The following is a 22481-nucleotide window of genomic DNA, read 5'->3' on the forward strand; positions in this document are numbered from 1 at the left end:
GCTCGTATTAGAAACAACATCTGGAATGAAAACGGGGCCGGCTTTTCCAGGGTTGCTCGGATCCCGTCAGGAGCAAGTGTGAACTCAGAGCAAGCCCTGCTTCCTGTCCCCACCAGAGCTGCACACTGGGAGAGCAGTCGGGACACACGGTAAGGCTAAGCGGATGAAACAGCACAGACATATGAGAAAGTTAGAGCTCCTGCAAGAAGGCGGGTCAGGTCCCCAGTGAGGAGGCGGCCTTGCTCTTGGGCAGAGCTTTCCAGAAATGGATGGTGCACAGTGGGGAATGTCCTGTCTTCAGACAGCCCAGGTCTGGGGACTACCTGGTAGGGATATGTGGGGAGGGAATAGAGTGGGCATGGAAATTAAATTAAGATTCCTTTCAAACTTTGAAGCCCCCATTTGACTACTGCAAATTTTAGTTGGAGAAACTGAGGTCCCAAGAGGAAGAGGTCACTTACCTAGATTTATAAAGAGCAGAGCCAGCTATTAATAATCTTTCATCTTCAGATATTAATATTGATAACTCAGTTTTTAAAACCACATCCAACAAACTAAATTTAGAGGTAAATCTTAACACTGACTTTTTTTTTTTTAATGCCCAAACTGTAGTTTCCAGGCAGAGAAACTACTTCTCACTAATGCTTTGGGAAGTGAACATTTAGTAAGAAGCTTCAGGCCCTATAGACTCCTTCATTAGTGCTAGGGAGGGGAGCAGGGAAGCTGAGCATATCTTCGCTGCTCTTGAGGCTTGTCAGATGCTGCCTGGAGAGGAATGAAGTTCAGAGAATCAGCCCAAATTTCATGTGAAACACTTTTAATGATTTTTGAACCTCTTAGACATTAAAAACGCTAGACACAAGGCTCATTTGAAAGAACATTTTCATATTGTCTCAATACCAGAAATAAGCAGTTGCCAGAGGATCAGTGTTTCTAAAGTATGTAAGTCTTGAATGTTTTTAATGAACATAAGATCCTAGGGAACTAACACTGCATGTCACAATCTGTGAGCACTGCTCAATGTTCTTCTTAATCCTGTAGAATTTCTCCACATATTCAGAACGCCCTAGGAGCTCCACAAAATCTTCATCATGAGTGATTACCAGAAGCTGGAAGTTCCGCTGTTGTGAGCGACTTTTTATTATCCTGAAACAATATAACATTTTATTACTAAAGAACATACATAACTCTCTTCTTTATTTGCAAAAGCCACTGAGAACCCTGTCAGACACAAAGTGTGTGCTGTGTGTGATGACCAGGCTTTTCCTGTGTCGTGTGAGTATCAGGGCCCCTGACAGCCCTGCAGGAAGTGGCAGGGGGGAGGGGTGGGTGGATCCAGGCCTTCAGGTCAGCCAGGTTGCAGTCTCATCTCCTCGCTAGACAGTGGGGATGCGTAGCCTGACTCTTCGCTGAGGTCTGGCTTAAAGACTGGTGAGAATACATGAAGAACTAGTTTTATTCTTAAAGCAGGTAGAAATGTTTTATTGCACTTTCTTTAATAATCTGTGCCACTCAACTTTAGGAGTCTGACTTATTCCTGGGGTTTTCTTGACCTGATATTAGTTTTCTCTGGAAGAAAACTATTTAAAAAGCCTACAGGCAAGGGGAATAACACTGTGAGCCCCACTGCCTTCTCAGGAGCTGGGTCTACTTAGAACTCTGCCACCACCAGTCACTAGATGCATCACTGGTATGACACAGGGGGCCTGAGTGGGCGTACTGAGAACGTTTCTGCTTGTTATCTATATGCTGAGGTAACTAGTTATGAGTCTGAGACTTAAGACTTTTTCTTTAAACTAACCGCTTATTTATCCCTTGCCTGGAGCTGGATGCACTTAGGTTTCACAAGCACCAACCCTTACTTGTGGGTCACACGGGACTACTGGGAGAGATGGCTGGAGACAGCTGGCTCTGGGGCCACTCAAGTCTCCTATCACAGGAGACGTTCTCTCTGCTAGGAAGAGTCTGTCTGGAGTGAAGACCCCCCAGAAGAGCTTCTCTATCTCATGCAGACTGCCCGTCCTCTGCTGGACCGTGCAGAAGCAAGGGCTCTCTACCCCCAGACCTGCACCACCCCAGCGGTGAGCTGTGATAAGCGTGTCTGCAGTCTGGAGCCTACCTAACCACACCACTAATACACTTTTTGAGTAAGAGCCGTCATTCCTCATAGACGCTGACACATGTGAGCAGCTGGGGAGAGAGTTTAAAACCCACTGTCACCACCTAGAATGCTTTAGTGGAGCACGCTAACTCCTGTCTGAGACACATGGGCCCCTCTGGTGGGTTTACAGGAAAACCAAACCAAGCCAGGAAACCCTCACTGTGAACACTCTTGGGGAGATGTAGGATGTGTCTGGGGCATGTGTTCACCAGGTAGTTCTTTTTTAAGCATCTGAAAAATTACTATCAAGGTAAAGCCTAAGGTCTGGTAAAACCAGTTTCCCCAAGGAGGACCCACCTACAGAGGATTCTATTTTCACCATAGAATTCTCTTAATCTTCCTTTAAAAACAATCATAACTTGGCCCCAAATTTGAGATACTTACTCAACCAGAGCATGTGCAAGAGATTCAATGTTTTCTCGGTCAAGATTTGTCGTTGGCTCGTCCAAAGCAAGGATGCCACAGTTTAAGCAGAATGTTTCAGCCAGGGCTAGGCGAATGATGAGTGAGGCTAATACCTGGAAAAAGGGTGCCAGAACTCAGCTGCACTGCATACGTTTCTCATTCACCTGAGGAAAACAGGCAGACTGGCACACTGGCTTTTGAAGGGAAAGGTGGGGCAATCTCACAGGATCACTGACCTCAGGTGTACATCATTAAAATGCCAGGCCACACCTCAAATCAGCTATAACAAAGCTTCCAATTAGAGACCTGCATCAGAAATGCAGTTAGCACTTATCTAATGTTACTGACAATTTTAATAGTGGTATAAGATGAACAACCTTAAAAATTCATAATCTGGCTATTGTCCTGATGATGTTAGAAAACTTGGATATAACACGTTTTCCAGAGCCTCACAGACACCTTTTCCCTTGGAGACTCTCTCACTCTCTCTGTTCTGTGGAACCGAAGTGGCACCATCGCTCTAACCCGAACTTAAATGTCTGTGTGTATGATTCTGAGAGGGAGGGAGAGGAAAGCTATGAGTACACAAGTATGGTTCTATTTAAGCTTGACTGTGGAAAATCCAAGCAACCAAAACTATGAGGAACTTTTGTGGATAACAAACCTAACGCTGAGACCGCCACTGAAGCCCTCTGCGGGCACAAGGGCCACAGAACCAAGAGGGAGGGACGAGTCCAGGAAGATGCACGACTTCTGTGGGGGCTGTGATGTCCCCTCCACCCCCAGACTTGTGAGCAGAGGTGCGTCAGTGAGTGAGCGAGTGATCTCAGAGCACTTCATAGCTTTTCTCTGATGCACAGGGCAGGCTGGCAGATTGAAGATGCCAGGGCCACAGGCCAGCCCTGCTCTCCTGCTGCCACCATCACCCATTCAGAGTGGAGTCGGAATGGAGCTCCTGGCCCACTTTTACACAGCATCTGTCTGTCCTGTCACTCAACATCAAGGAAATGCTAGCACTAATTTTTGTAATTTATAGTAGCTACAGGAAATCCGCTTTTGTTCAGAAAATATTTTTAATCCAAATAGACATGTTTCAAACTCAAGGGATATTGATTATAGATCACAAATTTGTCATTTTTGCAATCTGATTAAGATAATAATCTGCAGATGCCTTATAAATTGGTATCAGCTATCTGGGTTGATGACAAAAATACATGCATAGAGTGTCTTTAAAAAACTGCAAACTTTTTTATGTGAATGACTCTGATATGAGCATCCATTTACAGAATTATAAAATTTTGTTAAGAATCAGGGGTCCAGAGGTAATATTGATAATATTCTTCTAATCTGCAAAGGAGGAAGACCAAAAATCGATAACATTTTGGGGACAAACCAGTGCACAGTGAAAGAACCCAGCACCGTTCCCAAGGATGCAGGTCCTACTTCCCAACTTGTTGATATGAGTCCTCTATGCATCCAACCTCAGCTTCCTCAGAGCTCCCTGCAGAGCCAGGTGGCCTGGCCCAGCACTGAGTCCCTGTGGTGGTGGGGGCAGAGGCCCTGTGGCTTTCACAGCCTTTGACTCTGGCAGGCCCGCTTTCACACGGTCCCCAGGCCCCAAGGCTAGGCTGGGGAGTGGTGGTGGGGACTCAGTCCTATGGCGAGAGACTCTTAGTTACTGTAATGCCTCATGTGGCTCAATCTAGGGTCTGGTTTGCTAATACTGTATGTCACTGACTGTAAAACATACCGTTCCTTATCCTTTGACTTCTCTGAAATCAAGATGCAGCTTAGAATTACTGTTGAATTTTTTCTCTCTTGGTGGCACATAAATTAGTGTGGGTCTATAACTGATGATCAAACAACCTTATTCTCATAAGGAATGCCATGAAACAATGAATGGCCTTCAGCTTTTTGCTCTACATTTAGGCTATCCTGTCAGACTGTTTCAGGCCCTTCTAAAAGCCTACTTTACATAATGTTGCAGGAAATGCTGGTTAGAATTGAGAGTATAATGAGAGTAACTGAGCCCGGTTCACTTCATGTGGCAGCAATGATGCTATAAGGAGCTTCCCACCATTCAAGGGCACCTTGGGTGCTTCCTCTGCACTGACAATCATTTCTCCGTCAATTTTCTGTGTACAAGTGGTTTTACGTTCGTGAAAATACCTGCCTTTTGTCCGGCGCTGCAACGCCCTCTCATATCCAAGGCTGTGTCTCCCTTTAGCATCACCACTCGGTAGTTGTAATTCCTCCTTTTATCAGAGGCTGATACATTTTCATCGGCATCTGATCGAATTTCTATGTACTCAATATCTGATACAGAAAGAAGAAGATTTTAGGAACCTATACTCTGCAGCCTTTTGTCATTTGCAAACCTTATCAAAGAACGTTATAAGCAACATGCGAGGCTGACATTCCCAGGGGAAACACTGGGTGGTTTGGAAACTTTTCCCTGGTTATGAGAATCCCTGGTTAGAAGCAGCCAGATACCCAACCAACCGTTGCTCTCAGCTGTGCCCTTTTCTTAGTTCCCCTATTAAGAATTTCCTCCTAATGGTGTTCTTCTTCTTCTTATCTCATTTCAGCTTATCCCTATCTGCACTTCAACAGAACCTATTATGTCATCAGCTAAATATAATGTGTACCATAGCCAAATTTGTAAGTCCTGTCAGGCTTTGGAATAGAAAACTTTGCATTTTTTTCTTTCTAAAAGATATTGTCAAGATAAGAATTCTTAGAAAATCTGAAAGAGATGTTCAGAAAGGGGTCTAGAGGCAATACTGGCATGATGAGAGGTCATATGAAGCAAGAGCTTGACACAGGGCTTTAGAAAGAGCATTCATGTTACACCATGTTAATTACCTTGTCCACGATAGGTACTTCGCCAAAGGTCACGAATAATTTTGTTGATTTCTTCCATTTTCATACTGTGAAATTTCATTATTGCTCTGGAAAAAGAATCCACTGGTAAAGGTAACATAATATTTAACTGGAGTGGGTTGCCCATTTCCTCCTCCAGGGGATCTTTCCAACCCAGGGATCGAACCTGGGTCTTCTGCATGGCGGGCAGATTCTTTACCATCTGAGCCACCAGGGAAGACCAATATATTTAACAGTATATATTAAAAATATACAAAATGTTTAATAATATATATAGTAAGTAACATCATAACAATGAGATAACTTCCCCCATATTAATAATAAAAGTAGAATATAGTATGGAGAAGGCAATGGCACCCCACTCCAGTACTTTTGCCTAGAAAATCCCATGGATGGAGGAGCCTGGCGGGCTGCAGTCCATGGGGTCGCTGGGAGTCGGACACAACTGAGTGACTTGACTTTCACTTTTCACTTTCATGCACTGGAGAAGGAAATGGTAACCCACTCCAGTGTTCTTGCCTGGAGAATCCCAAGAACCGGGAAGCCTGGTGGGCTGCCGTCTATGGGGTCACAGAGAGTGGGACACGACTGAAGCAACTTAGCATCAGCAGAATATAGTAAGAGCTAGAAAAAAATAAATACAACCAAAACCTTGCTATTGGCTAGTATTGCAAACTGTCAGGCATATATAATTCCAGCACTCCAGGGTCCTTATCCTTCTCCACTTTCACTCTCTAGATCAAACCCTGGTCTCCTGCATTGCAGGCAAATTCTTACCATCTGAGTCACCAGGGAAGCTCCATGATAAGACAAACATTCCCTTAAATGCTTAAGTACTGTGAAAACTTCTGAAAAGAGTTTTTTATGAGACTTTTCCTTAGGTTTAACAGAAGCGCTCTTTCTACTGATACCAACTGGTTATATACGAAGCTCTGCTGAACGGATGACAGTGAGTTAAAGAGGGGATAGAAGGTGTACAGGGTCCCTTAATCCACGGGAAAACAGGTGAATCTCTGGAACTGCTGTCTTTTTTTTCCTCTTCTATTTTATTACAGTTTACCGAAGTCAACCTCTGAAGCTGCTTTTGTCTCAGATCTGTGAGCTTTTTACCAACCAGAAGTGCTGGTTCAGAGAGGAGGATATAGAGACTTAAGCTCACCTGAACTTCAAAATTTTATTTTCCCTTCCTAAAGATTCAAAAATCCTAACTCCAAATATGTGCATTAACTTTTGTGCATCCCTCTACCCCCCCCAACACTCTTGAAATACTAGCAGTTTTGAAATACGAAAAAGAAAAGAAATGTGTAAAAACAAAAGTAGCCTGTCAAAATCTAACATCGTTTTTACTATAGTCACCTTTCGCCAAAAAGCCCTTAGGTTCTTTGGAAGTGGGTTTATGAATTAATAAATGTTGCAACAGTCACAAAAAGGCAAACATCACTGCCATCACCATACAAAGGATGTGAGGCGGACATACTTCCATTTGCAAGTCTCTTATCTGATATATACAAAAAAAGAAACTGAACGTAATGCTACTGCCTCTGCAGAATCATTTCATGATCTTCTGGTTTACCAGCAAAAGAGAAAGAAATGACTCAACATAAATACATTTTAAATATCAGATGAAGGATTTTTAAGTATAAAGCCCGGAAAAAAACCATATTCTGCCTGTTGATGAGAATGCAACAAGTCTCTATTTTCTACTTTTATATATTTATCTCAGATTTTATACTTCTTTCAAAAGGACAGAGACACAACTTCTAAGTATTTGTTTAAAACCAAAAAACCTCAGAGAATGTTCTTGAGATGAATCATGTGATCCTTAGCTTTATACGTTATGATCTTGATTCTTCAAATGACTTTTAAAAAACGTCATCTTTCCATTCAAGTTAAAAATCGTCCATAATTAACATAAATAAGCACTCTCAACATGGAGAACAAGCTCCAGGTGGGGCACACATGTCCAAGATGCATACGTATGGTCTACACCATGGCTCCCTGGGACATCAGAGGTGGCGCATCCTCACCCATGTGTAGGTCTGCTGAGAGAAAAAACTCCAGTCCTCACACTGACCAATGAGTGTGGCAGACAGAGCTGATGTCAACAGTAGTTGGACCATTCACTTTGTATCTTGCATGCACGCTCAGTTGCTCACTCATGTCTGACTCTGTGGCTCCATGGACTGTATGTAGCTTGCTAGGCTCCTTTGTCCGTGGGATTCACCAGGCATGGATACTGGAGTGGGTTGCCATTTCCTACTCCAGGGGCTCTTCCCAACTCAGGGATCAAACCAGCGTCTCCTGCATTGACAGGCGGATTCTTCTACCACTGAGCCACATGGGAATCCCACTTTGTATCTTCTCTCTCTGTTAATATGGAGTTTATAGCCCCACTATGCAAGGATTACAGTAACTACATGGGTTTGATCCCTGGTCAGGGAATTAAGATCCTACAAGCCAGGCAACATGGCCAAAATGAAAAAAAGAAATGGAAAGGTAATCTCTATGTTCATGATTGGAAGGATTAATTATGTTAATACTTCTCAAAGCCATGTATGTAATACAATGCAATTCTTATCAAAATTCCAATGGTAGTTTTTATAGAAATAGAAAAAACACTCTTGAAACTTACATGGAACTACAAAAGACCCAAATAGCCAAACAAACCTGAGAAAACAACAAAGCAATGGTACTGTATTTCCTGATTCCAAGTTATACTAAAGCTATAGTAATTAAAACAGTATTGTACTCCCATAGACAATTAATCTATGACAAAGGAGGCAAGAATATACAATGGAGAAGAGTCTCTGCAATAAGTGGTGCTGGGAAAGATGGACAGCTACATGTAAAAGAATGAAATCAGGACATTCTCTAACACCACACACAAAAGTAAACTCGAAATTGGCTAAAGACCTAAAGATAAGACTGTACACTGTGTAATTCCTAGAGGAAAAACAGGCAAAACACACTTTAAAATAAATTGCAGCAGTATCCTTTTGGATCTATCTCCTAGAGTAATGAAAATTAAAAACAAACAAAAGGGACCTAATTAAAAAGCTTTTGCAGAGCAAAGGAAATGATAAATTGAAAAGACAACCCACAGAATGGGAGAAAATCTTTGCAAAAGAAGCAACCAACAAGGAATTAATCTCCAAAATATACCAAGAGCTTACACAGCTCAAAAAAACCCAAAAAAGACAACCCATCAAAAAATGGGCAGAAGATCTAGACATTTCTCAAGATATACAGATGACCAAAACACACATGAAAAGATCCTCAACATCTCAAAGAAATGCAAATCAAAACTACAATAAGGTATCACCTCAAACCAGTCAGAATGGCCATCATCAAAAAGTCTACAAACAATAAATGCAGGAGAGAGTGCAGAGAAAAGCAAACTCTCCTATATTGTTGGTGGGAATGTAAAGTGGTATGACCATTATGGAGGACAGTATGAAATTTCCTTTAAGAACTAAAAATAGAATTATCATATGATCCAGCAATCCCACTCCTGGGCTTTCCCAATCCAGGGAAAACAAAACTTGAAAAGATACACGCACCCTGATGTTCACTGCAGCACTGTTTCAACAGCCAAGACACAGAAACAACCTAAATGTCCATCAACAGATAAAGAAGATGTGGTGCATGTATATAATGGAGTATTAGTCAGTCACGAAAATGATGAAATGATGCCATCCATTTGCAGCAACCTGGATGACCTAGAGATTTTCATGCTAAGGTGAAATAAGTCAGACAAAGAAAGACAAAGATCATATGATATTGTTTATATGTGGAATCTGAAAAAAAAAAAAAAGATTAAAATAAACTTGTTTAAAAAACAGAAATAGACCCACAGACACAGAAAACACTTATAGTTAGCAAAGGGGAAGAAGGGAGGAGGGGGATAAATTAGGAGGTTGGGCTTAACATATACACACTACTATACATAAAACAGATAACCAATAAGGACGTACTGTATTGGCACAGGGAATTATACTCAATATTTTGTAATAACCTATAAGGAAAAAATCTGTAAAATAATATATACATATATATAACTGAATCACTGTGCTGTACATCTGAAACTAACATGACAGTGTAAATCAACTATATTGATCAGATCAGATCAGATCAGTCGCTCAGTCGTGTCCGACTCTTTGCGACCCCATGAATTGTAGCACGTCAGGCCTCCCTGTCCATCGAGTCGGTGATGCCATCCAGCCATCTCATCCTCTGTCATCCCCTTCTCCTCTTGCCCCCAATCCCTCCCAGCATCAGAGTCTTTTCCAATGAGTCAACTCTTCACATGATACTTCAATATAAAAAGAGACTTAAAAAAACCTAGTATGGCAGTGGCATAAAAAGACAAATAGACCAACAGAACATAATCGACAGCCCAGAAATTAACCCAGACACATAAACTAATATTTGACAAGGGAACCAAAAACACTCAATGGAGACAAGACAGTCTCTTCAGTATGGTGTTGGGAAAACGGGATACTCACATGTAAAAGAATGAAACCAGATCCCTATTTTAATCACTCGTAAAATGAACTCTAAATGAATCAAAGGCTTAAATGTAAAACCTGAAAGTATGAAACTCCCAGAAGAAAGTTCCTTGACATGGGTCTTGGTACTGATTTTTGGAAATCATAGCTAAAGCACAAACAATAACAACAAAGTGGGGGTCTGCATTAAACTAAAAAGTTTCTGCACAGCTAAAGAAACAAAGTAAAAAGACAACCTATGGGATGGGAAAGAATATTTGAAAGCCATGAATCTGATAAGGAGTTAATATCCAAAATATATAAAGAACTCATACAACCTGGGGGAAAAAAACCTCAATTTAAAATTGGACAAAGGACCTTAATAGACATTTTCCCAAAGAACATACACGAAAGGTCCATGACCTTTTAGCAGCTAAAAGGTCCATGAAAAAGATGCTGACAGTCATTAGGGAACTGCAGATTAACACCACAATGAAAGAGCACCTCATACCTCTTAGAATATCCATCACCAACAAAACCTAACAAATGATGGCATGGACGTGGAGAAAAGAAAACCCTTGTGTACTGTTGCCAGCATACACTGTAAACTGGTACAGCCACTGTGGGTAACAGTATAGAGTCCTAAAAAACTAAAACTACAAGTAACATATAGCCTAGTAATTCCACTTTGGGGAATGTATCCAAAGGAAAGGAAAACACTAACTTGAAAAGTTATCTGCACCCTCCTCCCCCATTCACAGCAGCACTGTTCACAACAGCTAAGACAGAAACAACCTATGTCCATCATGGAATGAACGGATAGAGAAGATGTGAGATATATATCTTTATACACATATACATATCATATCTATACACATACACATTTACACATATAATGGAACATTATTCAGCCATAAAAAAACAAAGAAGTCCTACCATTTGGAACGACGTTGGATGGACTCTGAAGGCAGGTTAAAAGAAGTCAGACAGAAAAAGACAAATACTGTAAGATCTCACTTACATGTGGAATTTAATTTCCGCTTATAAATATGTACTAGGTCTGTAATATACAATATGTTAACTATACTGCTGTATGACATAAGACAGCTAGGAGAGTAAAGCCTAAGAGTTCTCATCACAACATGTTTTTTCCTTTTTATCTACACGAGATGATGGATATTAACTAAACCTACTTTAGTAATCTTCATAATATGTGTATATCAAACCATCATGCCATACACCTTAAACATATACAGTGATGTATGTTAACTATTTCTCAATAAAATAAAACAGAAGCTGGGGAGAAAACTGAGATTTAATCAAATTAGTAATGTGCTCAAGATCAGAAAAATGGGATATTAACAGCCCTTGAATATAATCAAAATTATTTGAACAGGCAGTCAAAATGCCATCTTTCAAGCCATCAGGCTCAGACAGTTTTACAAGTGAATGTTTTCATATCTTCAAGGTACACCTAGTTCCGAAGTATGTAAATACTACATAGCAAGGAGAAACATAAGAAAAAAAAAAAAGGATAGGCTTATTTTGCTTACAAATACAGATGCAAACATTCTAAATAAAACCAAATTTAGGGCTGAGCATATTAAAACCAGTGTATTACAACCAAATAGTGTTTATCTCAAGAACCCAAGAATGGTACAACAGAAAATTAAGATAATTCACTTCATTAAAAGATTGCAAGAAAATATTATTTAAACAGATGTCAAAAAGTATAATACTGAGTTTTGATAAAAACTAAATACAGAGAAATAGAAAAATTTCTTAATTAGACAAGATGACTATCAGATACCCACAGCAAGCATCAAACTTACTGTTAAAATATACAAAAGTGTTCCTCTTAAAGCTAAGAACAAGAGAAAGAGAACTTTTATTATTGCTACTCTAAAATAATGTCCTGGAGATCCCTAATAACTGAGCAAGACAATAAAGAGAAATGAAGACTAAATGAGGGGAACAAAAATAAGAACTTGCTATCGTTTCTGCAGATGATATAACTATACACTCAGAAAACCTAACAAATCAACTGACAAACTATTAAAGACTGATAAGTAGTCAGAAATAAACATACATTACTGTGGCAGAATTCAATATGAAATATAATAGACAAATGGGTCCTATTCATGATGGCAATAAAAACTAAGAAATACCAGGAGAAAAAAGGTACAGAATCTAAATGAAAAAGTTATAATACTTTACAAGAGAACAAAACCATCCTGAATAAATACATTACAGGACTCCAATGGGAGATTCAATATTAAAAACATTTTCCCTCAAGTAATCCGTAAATTAAATGCAATCCAAACAAAACTCCCAACAAGATTAAATAATTTTTTAAATAAAACCCACAAGATGACTCTAAAATTCATATATGAGAGATAATGTGATTGAATAAAATCATGGAGGACAAGAATAAAAATTAAACCAACTATATACAGAACTTTATAACTGACATTTCAAGTCAATGGGAAAGGTTTTAATAGTGCTTAGAAGAGGGAAAAATTAAAATTATATCACTATCTTTTATCAAATTTCAAATGAAGTCCAAATAAAAGATTAAAAATAAGTAAGACTATTAAAAGAAAAATTTTTGTAATCTTAGGATTGGGAAGGCCCTTGTAATTGAGAAGTCATACATTAAAATTCCAAAAATTTATTGACCTAAACACTAAGCTACAAATAAATAATACCATCAAGAAAGCTAATGGACAAGTGACAAACTAGGAAAAACTCCTTGCGCTGTATGTGAAAGGGATTAATATCCAGAATCTATTTTAAAATAATAACACAAATCACTTAGAAAAAGACAACCTAATAGAAAACTTGGCAAAGAGATATGACTGGACAATTCCTGAAGAAGAAATACAAACAGCCAACATATGAAAAGACATTTAACCTCACTATTAAACAGGGGAATGTAAAGTGAGAACATTTTGTGTGTAAGACTCAAAAATTTTAAAAGTTGATAATGTGTAAAGCAGACATAAAGAAATGTCATACATTTAAGTAGGTACTTTCATACACTACTGGTAGAAACAGACCTTGTGCTTCTGGAAGGCACATACCCTCTGACCCAGCAGCTTTATTTCTAAGTAGCCATCTTTCTGATATATCTGCACAAGTGTGAGAAGACATACACTGTAGCACTATCTGCAGTAGCAAACATTTAAAGGCTTCCAATATGTCTATCAGTGGTCAAATAAAGTAGGTAACATCCACCTTATAGAATATTATGCAGACATTAAAAATAATGTGTATTTACTTATACAAACATGAATTTCATCACATGGTAAAGTGAGAAAAAAAAGTATCTACAATGTGATACTATTCACACAAAGCAAATGTGTACATAATGCAAAAGCACTGTGAAGACAATGAAAAGGTCTCATCAGTGTAATTCTACTGAACTGCTGATTTTCCTTTTTGTTCTAAGCTGTCAAACTGTGTCCACTCTTGGGCCTTTAATAAAAAGCTTCTGCAAGCCTTGGAGCTGTCTAAACTAATTTCCTAAAACCCTTGAAATTATTGAACTGCTGTAATTTCCTTTGACCAGACTCCCAAATATCAGCTTTTAAAATTCAGGTAATGGGTCAACCACTATTGCTACAGTGGTTGATAAATATTTGGTTAAAAAACCTGCAAGTCATTGTGAAATGCCACTAGCTATCATTGGGTTTTATAATCTACTTGTTTGATGCTATGGGGGCTGATGTGAAACCGTGCTGTATTTAAGATAAGAATGAGAATGATAGCCATGAGGTGAGTCCTGCATCAAGCCCTCATTGAGTGTAAGAAGCCGGGTTCTGAAGAGACTCAGCGAGAGTTGGCTGCCCTGGATATAAAACTTACATGTCTCCACTGAGTCTCAGAAGAAGTATGACTTAATATTCAACACTCCACATTTGGGGGAAAATAGTGTAACATTTTGGGGATAGGGCAGAACAGTGTACTTTGAATGATATATTCCAAAATCACTTAATTTTAATTGATGGCTCTTTTAAGGGAGTGGATAAGGGACAGTAAATTCTGAATAATGGATGTTTTCCCCTTGTCGAGTGTGTCTCTGACCACTGGTAATGCTGACAATCAGTGATGGTTTTAGATGATTACTAATAACAGATGGTAATCAGCTTTTCTTGAAAATGCACTGTTAATTTCCTGTGTTATCTTAAATAGATAGATGAATGCACAATTACGACGACTGCATGCTTCTTCTAAGAGGTGAGACAATGAGGGAAATTTTGGACCTTGCTTTCTTCTTCTAGGTGAGAAGGCAAATTTAAGGCTCCTAATATAAACCTTAAGAAGAGTTGCAAGCATAAGCCCACAAACACTCAATTTTGGGGAAATCTGTACCACTTCTTTTCTGCTCATTTAGAAGAATCCATCTAATTGCCAGACAACAGGACTCAGTAAACAGCCTGCCTTTGTTTCTGAGGCAAGCCTAAATTGCTGGGAAGCACCCCTGTACCTCCCCAACCCCACCAGCTCCCACATATGCCCGCCCTCTGCTCAGGGTGATGCCTCCATGATTGAGGCTCTTTTCTCTACTGAAATGCCCTTCCTTCATTATTCATGGCCCAGGTCAATACAGCCTGTGGACCACCTACCATGGTCTCCTACTGAGCAGTTACAACTTTACAGGAAAAACAGGGCATATTTCTATCTCCCCAGAGAGAACAGAACAGGGATTTTTTTTTTTTCAATCAACAGGTGCCTCACTGAGGGAATTTTTGTTCCTGCTGTCAGTGCTCTCAGGGTCTTGCAGGGTTAGCTGGAGGGCTTCTAGGTACAGTTTTCCATTCAGTTAACATCTATGAAACCCCAGGTCTGCAAGCCAGTGTACTAAGAGGAAGAGCTACTTTGTAGCAGAATTACCTAAACTTAAGATTTAGGATTAAAAAAAAAAAAAAAAGATTTAGGATAAAAGCAGTCTACATACCTAACCCCGTTTTCCTGCTACTCTTCACAACGAAGTTGTTTTTCTTTTTTTTTTTAATAAAGAGTTTACTGTACTCACTGTCTTCATCTCTTGCCATCTGCTGTCTCCTCACTCAACTCTAAGGCTTCAGTTCCAACCATGCCACTAAGTTTGTTCCTCAAAGTCATGAACATTCTCCATTTTATCCAAATCAAGGGTTACTTCTTGGTCCTTATCTCATTTGATCTCTCAATAACATTAGATTCCTGAAATAGTTTCTTTCCTTGGTTTTCAAGCTACTATGCTTTTTTTTTTTTTTTTTTTCTTTCTTCATCAGCTACTTCTTCACTCCGTTAGTAAACATGAGTTTTGGGACCCTTCCCATCTCTATCCACAATTATTCCACACTTAGTAATCTCATTCCATGGCTTTAAATACTACATCAGTTCAGTTCAGTCGCTCAATCGTGTCCGACTCTGCAACCCCATGAATTGCAGCACGCCAGGCCTCCCTGTCCATCACCATCTCCCGGAGTTCACTCAGACTCATGTCCATCGAGTCGGTGATGCCATCCAGCCACCTCATCCTCTGTCGTCCCCTTCTCCTCCTGCCCCCAATCCCTCCCAGCATCAGGGTCTTTTCCAATGAGTCAACTCTTTGCATGAGGTGGCCAAAGTATTGGAGTTTGAGCTTCAGCATCAGTCCTGATAATTCCTAAATGTATAGCTTCCCCTTGAACTCTAGACTTTAAATTATAGCTCCAACTGCCTGCCTGACATTTCTACTTAAAGTGCATCTCAAACTTCAAGTGTCCAAAACACTTTCTCCTCCCCAATCCTGCCCATTTCAGGGAGTGGGAATTTGCTCCCCCAACATCCTCAGTTCAGTTCAGTCGTTCAGTCACGTCCAACTCTGTGACCCCATGAATCGCAGCACGCCAGGCCTCCCTGTCCATCACCATCTCCCGGAGTTCACTCAAACTCACGTCCATCGAGTCGGTCATCCTATTGCTTGTGAAAAAATATGTAGGATCAGTCTTCCTTTCCCCCCCGCTTTCCTCCCCTACATTCAGTTCAGAAGCAAGACCTGTCAATTCTATTTCCAAAACAAAAATTGAGCCCATCTACTTCTCTCCATTTCCACTGCTACCATCCTAGTCCAGTCCACCACTCTCTCCTGGGTGCCTCCACAATCCATTCTCCACACAGCAAGTGTGATTTCTTCCAATTATGAATCAGGTTATACTACCTCCCTGCTTCAAACACTCCAGTGACTTCTCATCACACTTAGAATAAAACTGAACTATTAACCAAGGCTGCAAGGCATGGCATGCTCTGGGAACCATTCCCCTCTGACCTGATTCCCCTGCTCACTGTAGCCAGGCACGCTTGCCTGCTTCCTATTCCTCGAACACCTCATGTTTGTATTGGTCTTAGGGCCTCTGCATCAGTTATCTCTCCATCTGGAATGCCTGTGTCTCCGCTTTCTGCATATCTTGCATGAATCACATTCCAGCTTAAATGTCACATTCTCAAAATAGATCCTGCCTTAGAAATGGCCTAAAGTAGACCCTCAGTTATTCCCATCATCATGGTTAATTTTCACCATTTACGGATTTATTTCTGAACTTTCTGTTTCTTCATCTCTACATACTTAGTATACAACATCTAAACCTTACCAAACGTACAAGCACTCAAATCTTAATTGAACAAAGTCCTAATGCACACGACAAGATATATTTTGCACATACATATATACAGTTTGCTGAGGAGGTATAAAATATATAAATTGACTATTGTGGCTCTTAACCAAGAAGTGTGAGTTAAGTAAAAGGAAAATTTTTAATATAAATATTTGTTTTTTAAAGGTTAAAAAGGGGGGGATGGATGGTGGTAGCACAGCACAGTGGGAATAGAAAGGCCTTAGTTCTGAGATCTAATTTTATCGCTACCAATATTTTGGTAATTTTGGACAGTCTGCTTGATCTCTCTGATGAATACTTGCTCTTTACAGGTCTATACCAGTAGTTCAGTCGCTCAGTTGTGACTGATGTTTGCAACCCCATGGACTGTAGCATGCCAGGCTTCCCTGTCCACCACCACTAACTCCCAGAGCTTGCTCAAACTCAAGTCCAAGAAGTTGGTGATGCCATCCAACCATCGCATCCTCTGTCATCCCCTTCTCTTGCCTTCAGTCTTTCCCAGCATCAGGGTCTTTTCCAACGAGTCATTTCTTTGCATCAGGTGGCCAAAGTATTGGAGCTTCATTCAGCTTCAGCATCAGTCCTTCCAATGAATAGTCAGGACTGATTTCCTTTAGGATTGACTGGTTTGATCTCCTTGCAGTTCAAGGGACTCTGAAGAGTCTCCTCTAATACCACTGTTCAAAACCATCAATTCTTTGGCGCTCAGCTTTCTTTATGGTCCAACTCTCCCATCCAAAACTGACTACTGGAAAAACTGTAGCTTTGACCATATGGACCTTTGTCAGCAAAGTATTGTCTCTGCTTTATAATATGCTGGCTAGGTTGGTAAGAGCTTTTCTTCCAAGGAGCAAGCGTCTTTTAAGTTCATGGCTGCAGTCACCATCTGCAGAGATTTTGGAACCCAAGAAAATAAAGGCTGTCATGGTTTCCACTGTTTCCCCATCTACTTGCCATGAAGTGATGGCTTTCTGACATAAGGGTGGTATCATCTGCATATCTGAGGTTATTGATATTTCTCCCAACAATCTTGATTCCAGCTTGTGCTTCATCCAGCCAGAATTTCTCATGATATAACCTGCATATAAGTTAAATAAGCAGGGTGATAATATACAGCCTTGACATACTCCTTGCCCAATTTGGAACCAGTCCATTGTTCCATGGCCGGTTCTAACTGTTGCTTCTTGACCTGCATACAGATTTCTCAGGAGGTAAGGTGTTCTGGTACTCCCATCTCTTTCAGAATTTTCCATAGTTTGTCGAGATAGAATTCAATTAAATTATGGCTAACACAGATGACACCACCCATATGGTAGAAAGTGAAGAGGAACTAAAGAGCCTCTTGATGAAGGTGAAAGAGAAGAGTGAAAAAGCTGGCTTAAAACTCAACATTCCAAAAACAAAGATCATGGCATCTGGTCCCACCACTCCATGGCAAATAGATGGGGAAACAATGGCAACAGTGATAGACTATTTTCTTGGGCTCCAAAATCACTGCAGATGGTGACTGAAGCCATGAAATTAAAAGATGCTTGCTCCTTGGAAGAAAAGCTGTAACAGACATATTAAAAAACAGAGACATTACTTTGCCAACAAAGATCTGTAGAGTCAAAGCTATGATTTTTCCAGTAGTCAGGTATCGATGTGAGAGATGGACTATAAAGAAAGCTCAGTGCCGAAGAATTGATGCTTTTGAATTGTGGTGCTGGAGAAGACTCTTGAGAGTCCCTTGGACTGCAAGGAGATCCAACCAGTCTATCCTAAAGGAAATCAGTCCTGAATATTCATTGGAAGGACTGATGTTGAAGCTGAAACTCCAATACTTTGGCCACCTGATGCGAAGAACTGACTAGCTGGAAAAGACCCTGATGCTGGGAAAGATTGAAGACAGGAGGAGAAGGGAACGACAGAGGATGAGATGGTTGGGTGGCATCACCAACTCCATGGACATGAGTTTGAGTAGGCTCTGGGAGCTGGTGATGGACAGGGAAGCCTGGCATGCTGCAGTCGCAAAAAGTTGGAAACAAATGAGCAACACATATTAAATATTTAATTACTATTAGTATCTCCTCTGCACAGCCCCTGCCTGAGAAATTTAGTCTTAAAGCACGTTTAGATAGAAACATACGCTTTAGATAAAACCTACGCTTTCTTGGTCAAGTTCCTTAGTGCCCTTAAGAAATAGAGAATTTAACAATATACATTAAAGACTGTAACATGACAAGGAGAGCCAGACTAAATGGCCTGTGAGTTTCCCTTTTAATTTTGACTCTACAATGACTGCTATAATGGACTTAAAAAAATTCCTGTTTTATAGATAAGAAAACGGAAGCTCAGGGTATTTAAATAATTTGCTAAATGTCAAGTCACATTCAGATAATCTCTAGCGACTAGAGACAATACTTTTAACAAATCATGGATTTTTTTCAGGCCTCGAAAAGGTACAATTTATCAACTTTTATACAAACAGTTCTTGCTGTTTAAGACTCAGCTTAATTTTTTCATCAAAACCAAGTTAAGTTATCCTATTCTGTACAGATTTTTACTGATAAAAACCTGTTTCGATTTTTGTCTCTTCAAATAAACTTGCCAGTAAGGATTGGGTTTCCTATTCCTTAGCACTCAACAAATGTTTGGAACGTTTACCACACACACAGCATCAGCTGTTAAAGAATTCAAAAAGTAATAAGCCTTCTACAGGCATATGTGCCTATAGCTGGATATACTAAAAAGAATTATGGAAGTTTTTTTAAAAAAAGACAAATGTTGTATATGTAATAGTCTACCAGGCAAGGACTCTTTAATAATGTCCTGCATTTGCTCTTATTTCAGAACATGAAATCTCAACAACTTAAACTGCTGGACCTAAAAATCTAGGGGAGATTTCAATATTTGAAGATGTTAAAACCAAAAGTTCCTAGTTGGTACAGACATACATATCCATGAGCCTTTCTGAACCCAAGGAGCACTGTAATGTTAACCTATTCGCTCACTGAGAACGAGGACAAAAGATGTGTTCCTTCATTACAGAAGCCGAACTTAATCCAACAAAAACCTTACTAGTATTTATTTTTAAAAATGACTAACATAATTGGCTCAGTTCCAGTTTTCGCTTATCTTAAAAGACTGTGTACTCCCCAAAACCTGTACATGCCAGAGTTACAGCTAAGTGATTCTGGGGCCACCCTTGCTATCATCATCAACTAGAAGAATCCTCATACTGAAAAGTGGGGTGTTCCTGTCCTCCTGAGCCTTGTGGTCTGATTCCCAACGCTGAGGCTGGTCTGTTCACTAGGCTCTTTCCAGAAGAAGCCTTAAAACATAGAAGATTCTATCGAGGAGGATATATTCCTTTTTAGAAAACAGTAACAAACAAAATCTAAGGTAACTGCTCATTCTCTTGATAAAATACTTAGAAATCCTAGACAAATTTAGAACAAAAATTATTTTACAGTATAGCTCAGTTTACAAGAAAGGCAACTCTCTATGTGGTGGAAACAGAGAACTAAAAACCAGAATGGTCAGTGTGTGATATGATAACTGCAGCTGAATTTAGTTATTATTTTCATAACCCAGGGTTTAGGTATTCTCACCTAGGACAGAAGATGAGGTATAGGGCCCAAGTGAGGCAAAGACAGGTGACTCCCAACATAAAGGCTGAGACTCTTGAATAGTAACTTCAGTGAAAAAGTGGAAAATTAGTAATCTGAGAGTTCAAAGTCCTGGCAAATCCCTTCCAAGAGTTTAAGGTCCTTTATTATACCACCAGTGTAGTTCAGGAACTTCCAAATTGAAACATTAACATAAAAACTAGATTCAGACCAGTGTTAGCCCTAGAGTGCCTAATAGATAACAAAACAACCAAGTGGAAGGACATCCACATAAAAAAGTCACAGGGGCGCTTCATAGAGGAAAAAAAGTCACCATTAAAGATGACTTTACAATTAAATACTACATGAAACATAAGAAATAATTCCCTAGAGCTAGAGTCAGCACAGAATACAGCAGAAATAGACTCCTAAAAGTGTGAAATAAAAAAATGACTGTGAAAAAGAATATAATCTATATTTAAAATGAGTCCGACTCTTTGCGACCCCATGGACTGTAGCCTCCTACGCTCCTCCGTGCACGGGATTTTCCAGGCAAGAGTACTGGAGTGGGTTGCCATTTCCTTCTCCAGAGGATCTTCCTGACCCAGGGACTGAACCCAGGTCTCCTGCATTGCAGGCAGACACTTTACCCTCTGCACCAGCAGGGAAGGCCCAAAAGACATACGAGAAGGAATCAAAACACTAAGGAGAAAATACATTAAGAAAAATAAGAATTTCTGAAAATGAGTAAAATAAAACTTACAGAATTGAAAAATGTCTTGAAATATTGAAATGAAAAGCAGATTAAAAATGGACACCTCAACAGGCAGTATAAGCAGCAGCTAAAGAATCTGTGCACTGGAAGGTCTTCATCAGGGTGTTACCCAGGGAATTACCAGTATATGCAAGAGGCATTAAGCAATGTGGAGGAAAGAATAAGGTTTATTTATGTCCAATGACAAATGAAGGAGGTAAGAAATAGTTAAGAAATGGGGAAAGGATAATATCTGAAGAGAGAATACATGAGAATTTTCCAAAATTAATGAAAGGTATCAATCCTCAGATCAATAGGCATAATTCTTAAATAGAACTAGTAAACCTACATCTAGACACACTCCAAAAAAATGCAGAATACAAGAGATAAGGGAAAACTCTTAAAAGGACCAGAAGAAAAAGGCAGGTTACTTCCAAAGGAATAATTAGAATGATTTCTCAACAGCAATCATGGAGATCAAGAAGAAATGGAATATTTTCAAAGTACTGAAAGAAAAAAACATCCTTTCAATCTAGAACTCTGTGCTCACCTAAAGTATCAAGATTGAGAGCAAAGATTTTCAGACTGAAAAAGAATTTACTACTCACGATTCTTCACTGAAAAAACTATTAAAGGATATACTTCAAAAAAAGAAAGAAACTGAACCTAAAGAAGGAGGGAATGAGATTTGTAAGAAATTGGTAAACATGTGGGTTTATGAATAAGCACTGACTATGAACCACATTAATTATTTTCTAATCTGACATATAAAAATGAGGTTAAATGAAAATACCAGGCAATAGAAACACAGCAGATAGGAGAAATGAACATTTTGGAAGAACGTAAAGCAAGTCATATCAGAGCCATGGTTCTTAAACTTCGATGTGCATTGTAATCACCTGGAAGGCTTGTTAAAGCACGGCGTGCTAAGCCTTGTCCCTAATATTTCTAATGTAACAGATCTGGAGTGGAGACTGAGAATTTTCATTTCTAGTAAGTTCCAAGGTGATGCTGGTAATGTTGCTCTAGGACCCCTTTGGGAATCAAAAACACTTGATTTTTAGGTCGAATATGAATATTAAAAAAAAGTAAAGGGAAACATAATAACTAAAGCATATTATTTACAACCCAAAGAAGGGGGAAAAGATGAATAAAGAAAAATAAACCAATCCCATAGAAGTCAGGGAAGTAGGAAAAAAACCAAATAAATACAACTAAGTAATCAATCACAATGAAATGAATGGACTAAATTCACTAGTTAAAAGACAAAAATGAGTTGATTCACTTTGTTGTACAGCAAACACAACACTGTAAAGCAACTATATTCCAAAAAAGACAAAGATGGACAGACTGAATAAAAAATAAAATTTTCCCATGCACTAAAATATACTGTAAAGTTATAGTAATTAAGACAATCTTGGTAACGGCACAAATTGACCAATGAATTATGAAACCCAGAAATGACCCATGCAACACATGGTATAGTAGCCAGGAAACTGGTATCCATAGGAAAAAAATGAAAGTGGATTCCTACCTTATACTGTACACAAAATTCAATTT

General features: G+C 39.4%; 1 protein-coding gene across 1 annotated transcript in view; it reads right to left on the reverse strand.

Moving 5' to 3' along the window:
• Nucleotides 1-800: 800 nt before the first annotated feature.
• Nucleotides 801-22481, reverse strand: part of LOC113888702 (DNA repair protein RAD50-like) — a 45806-nt gene continuing 24125 nt past the window's right edge. Inside the window, exons 11-14 of the mRNA XM_027535729.1 lie at nt 5432-5517; nt 4740-4882; nt 2546-2679; nt 801-1146 (exon numbers count right to left, since the gene is read on the reverse strand). Coding sequence (XP_027391530.1) covers nt 960-1146; nt 2546-2679; nt 4740-4882; nt 5432-5517 — 550 coding nt within the window. The 3' untranslated portion in view covers nt 801-959. The remainder of the gene's footprint in view (nt 1147-2545; nt 2680-4739; nt 4883-5431; nt 5518-22481) is intronic.

This window comes from Bos indicus x Bos taurus, unplaced genomic scaffold, assembly GCF_003369695.1.
Source record: "Bos indicus x Bos taurus breed Angus x Brahman F1 hybrid unplaced genomic scaffold, Bos_hybrid_MaternalHap_v2.0 tig00001093_arrow_arrow_obj, whole genome shotgun sequence".
Taxonomy (NCBI): domain Eukaryota; kingdom Metazoa; phylum Chordata; class Mammalia; order Artiodactyla; family Bovidae; genus Bos; species Bos indicus x Bos taurus.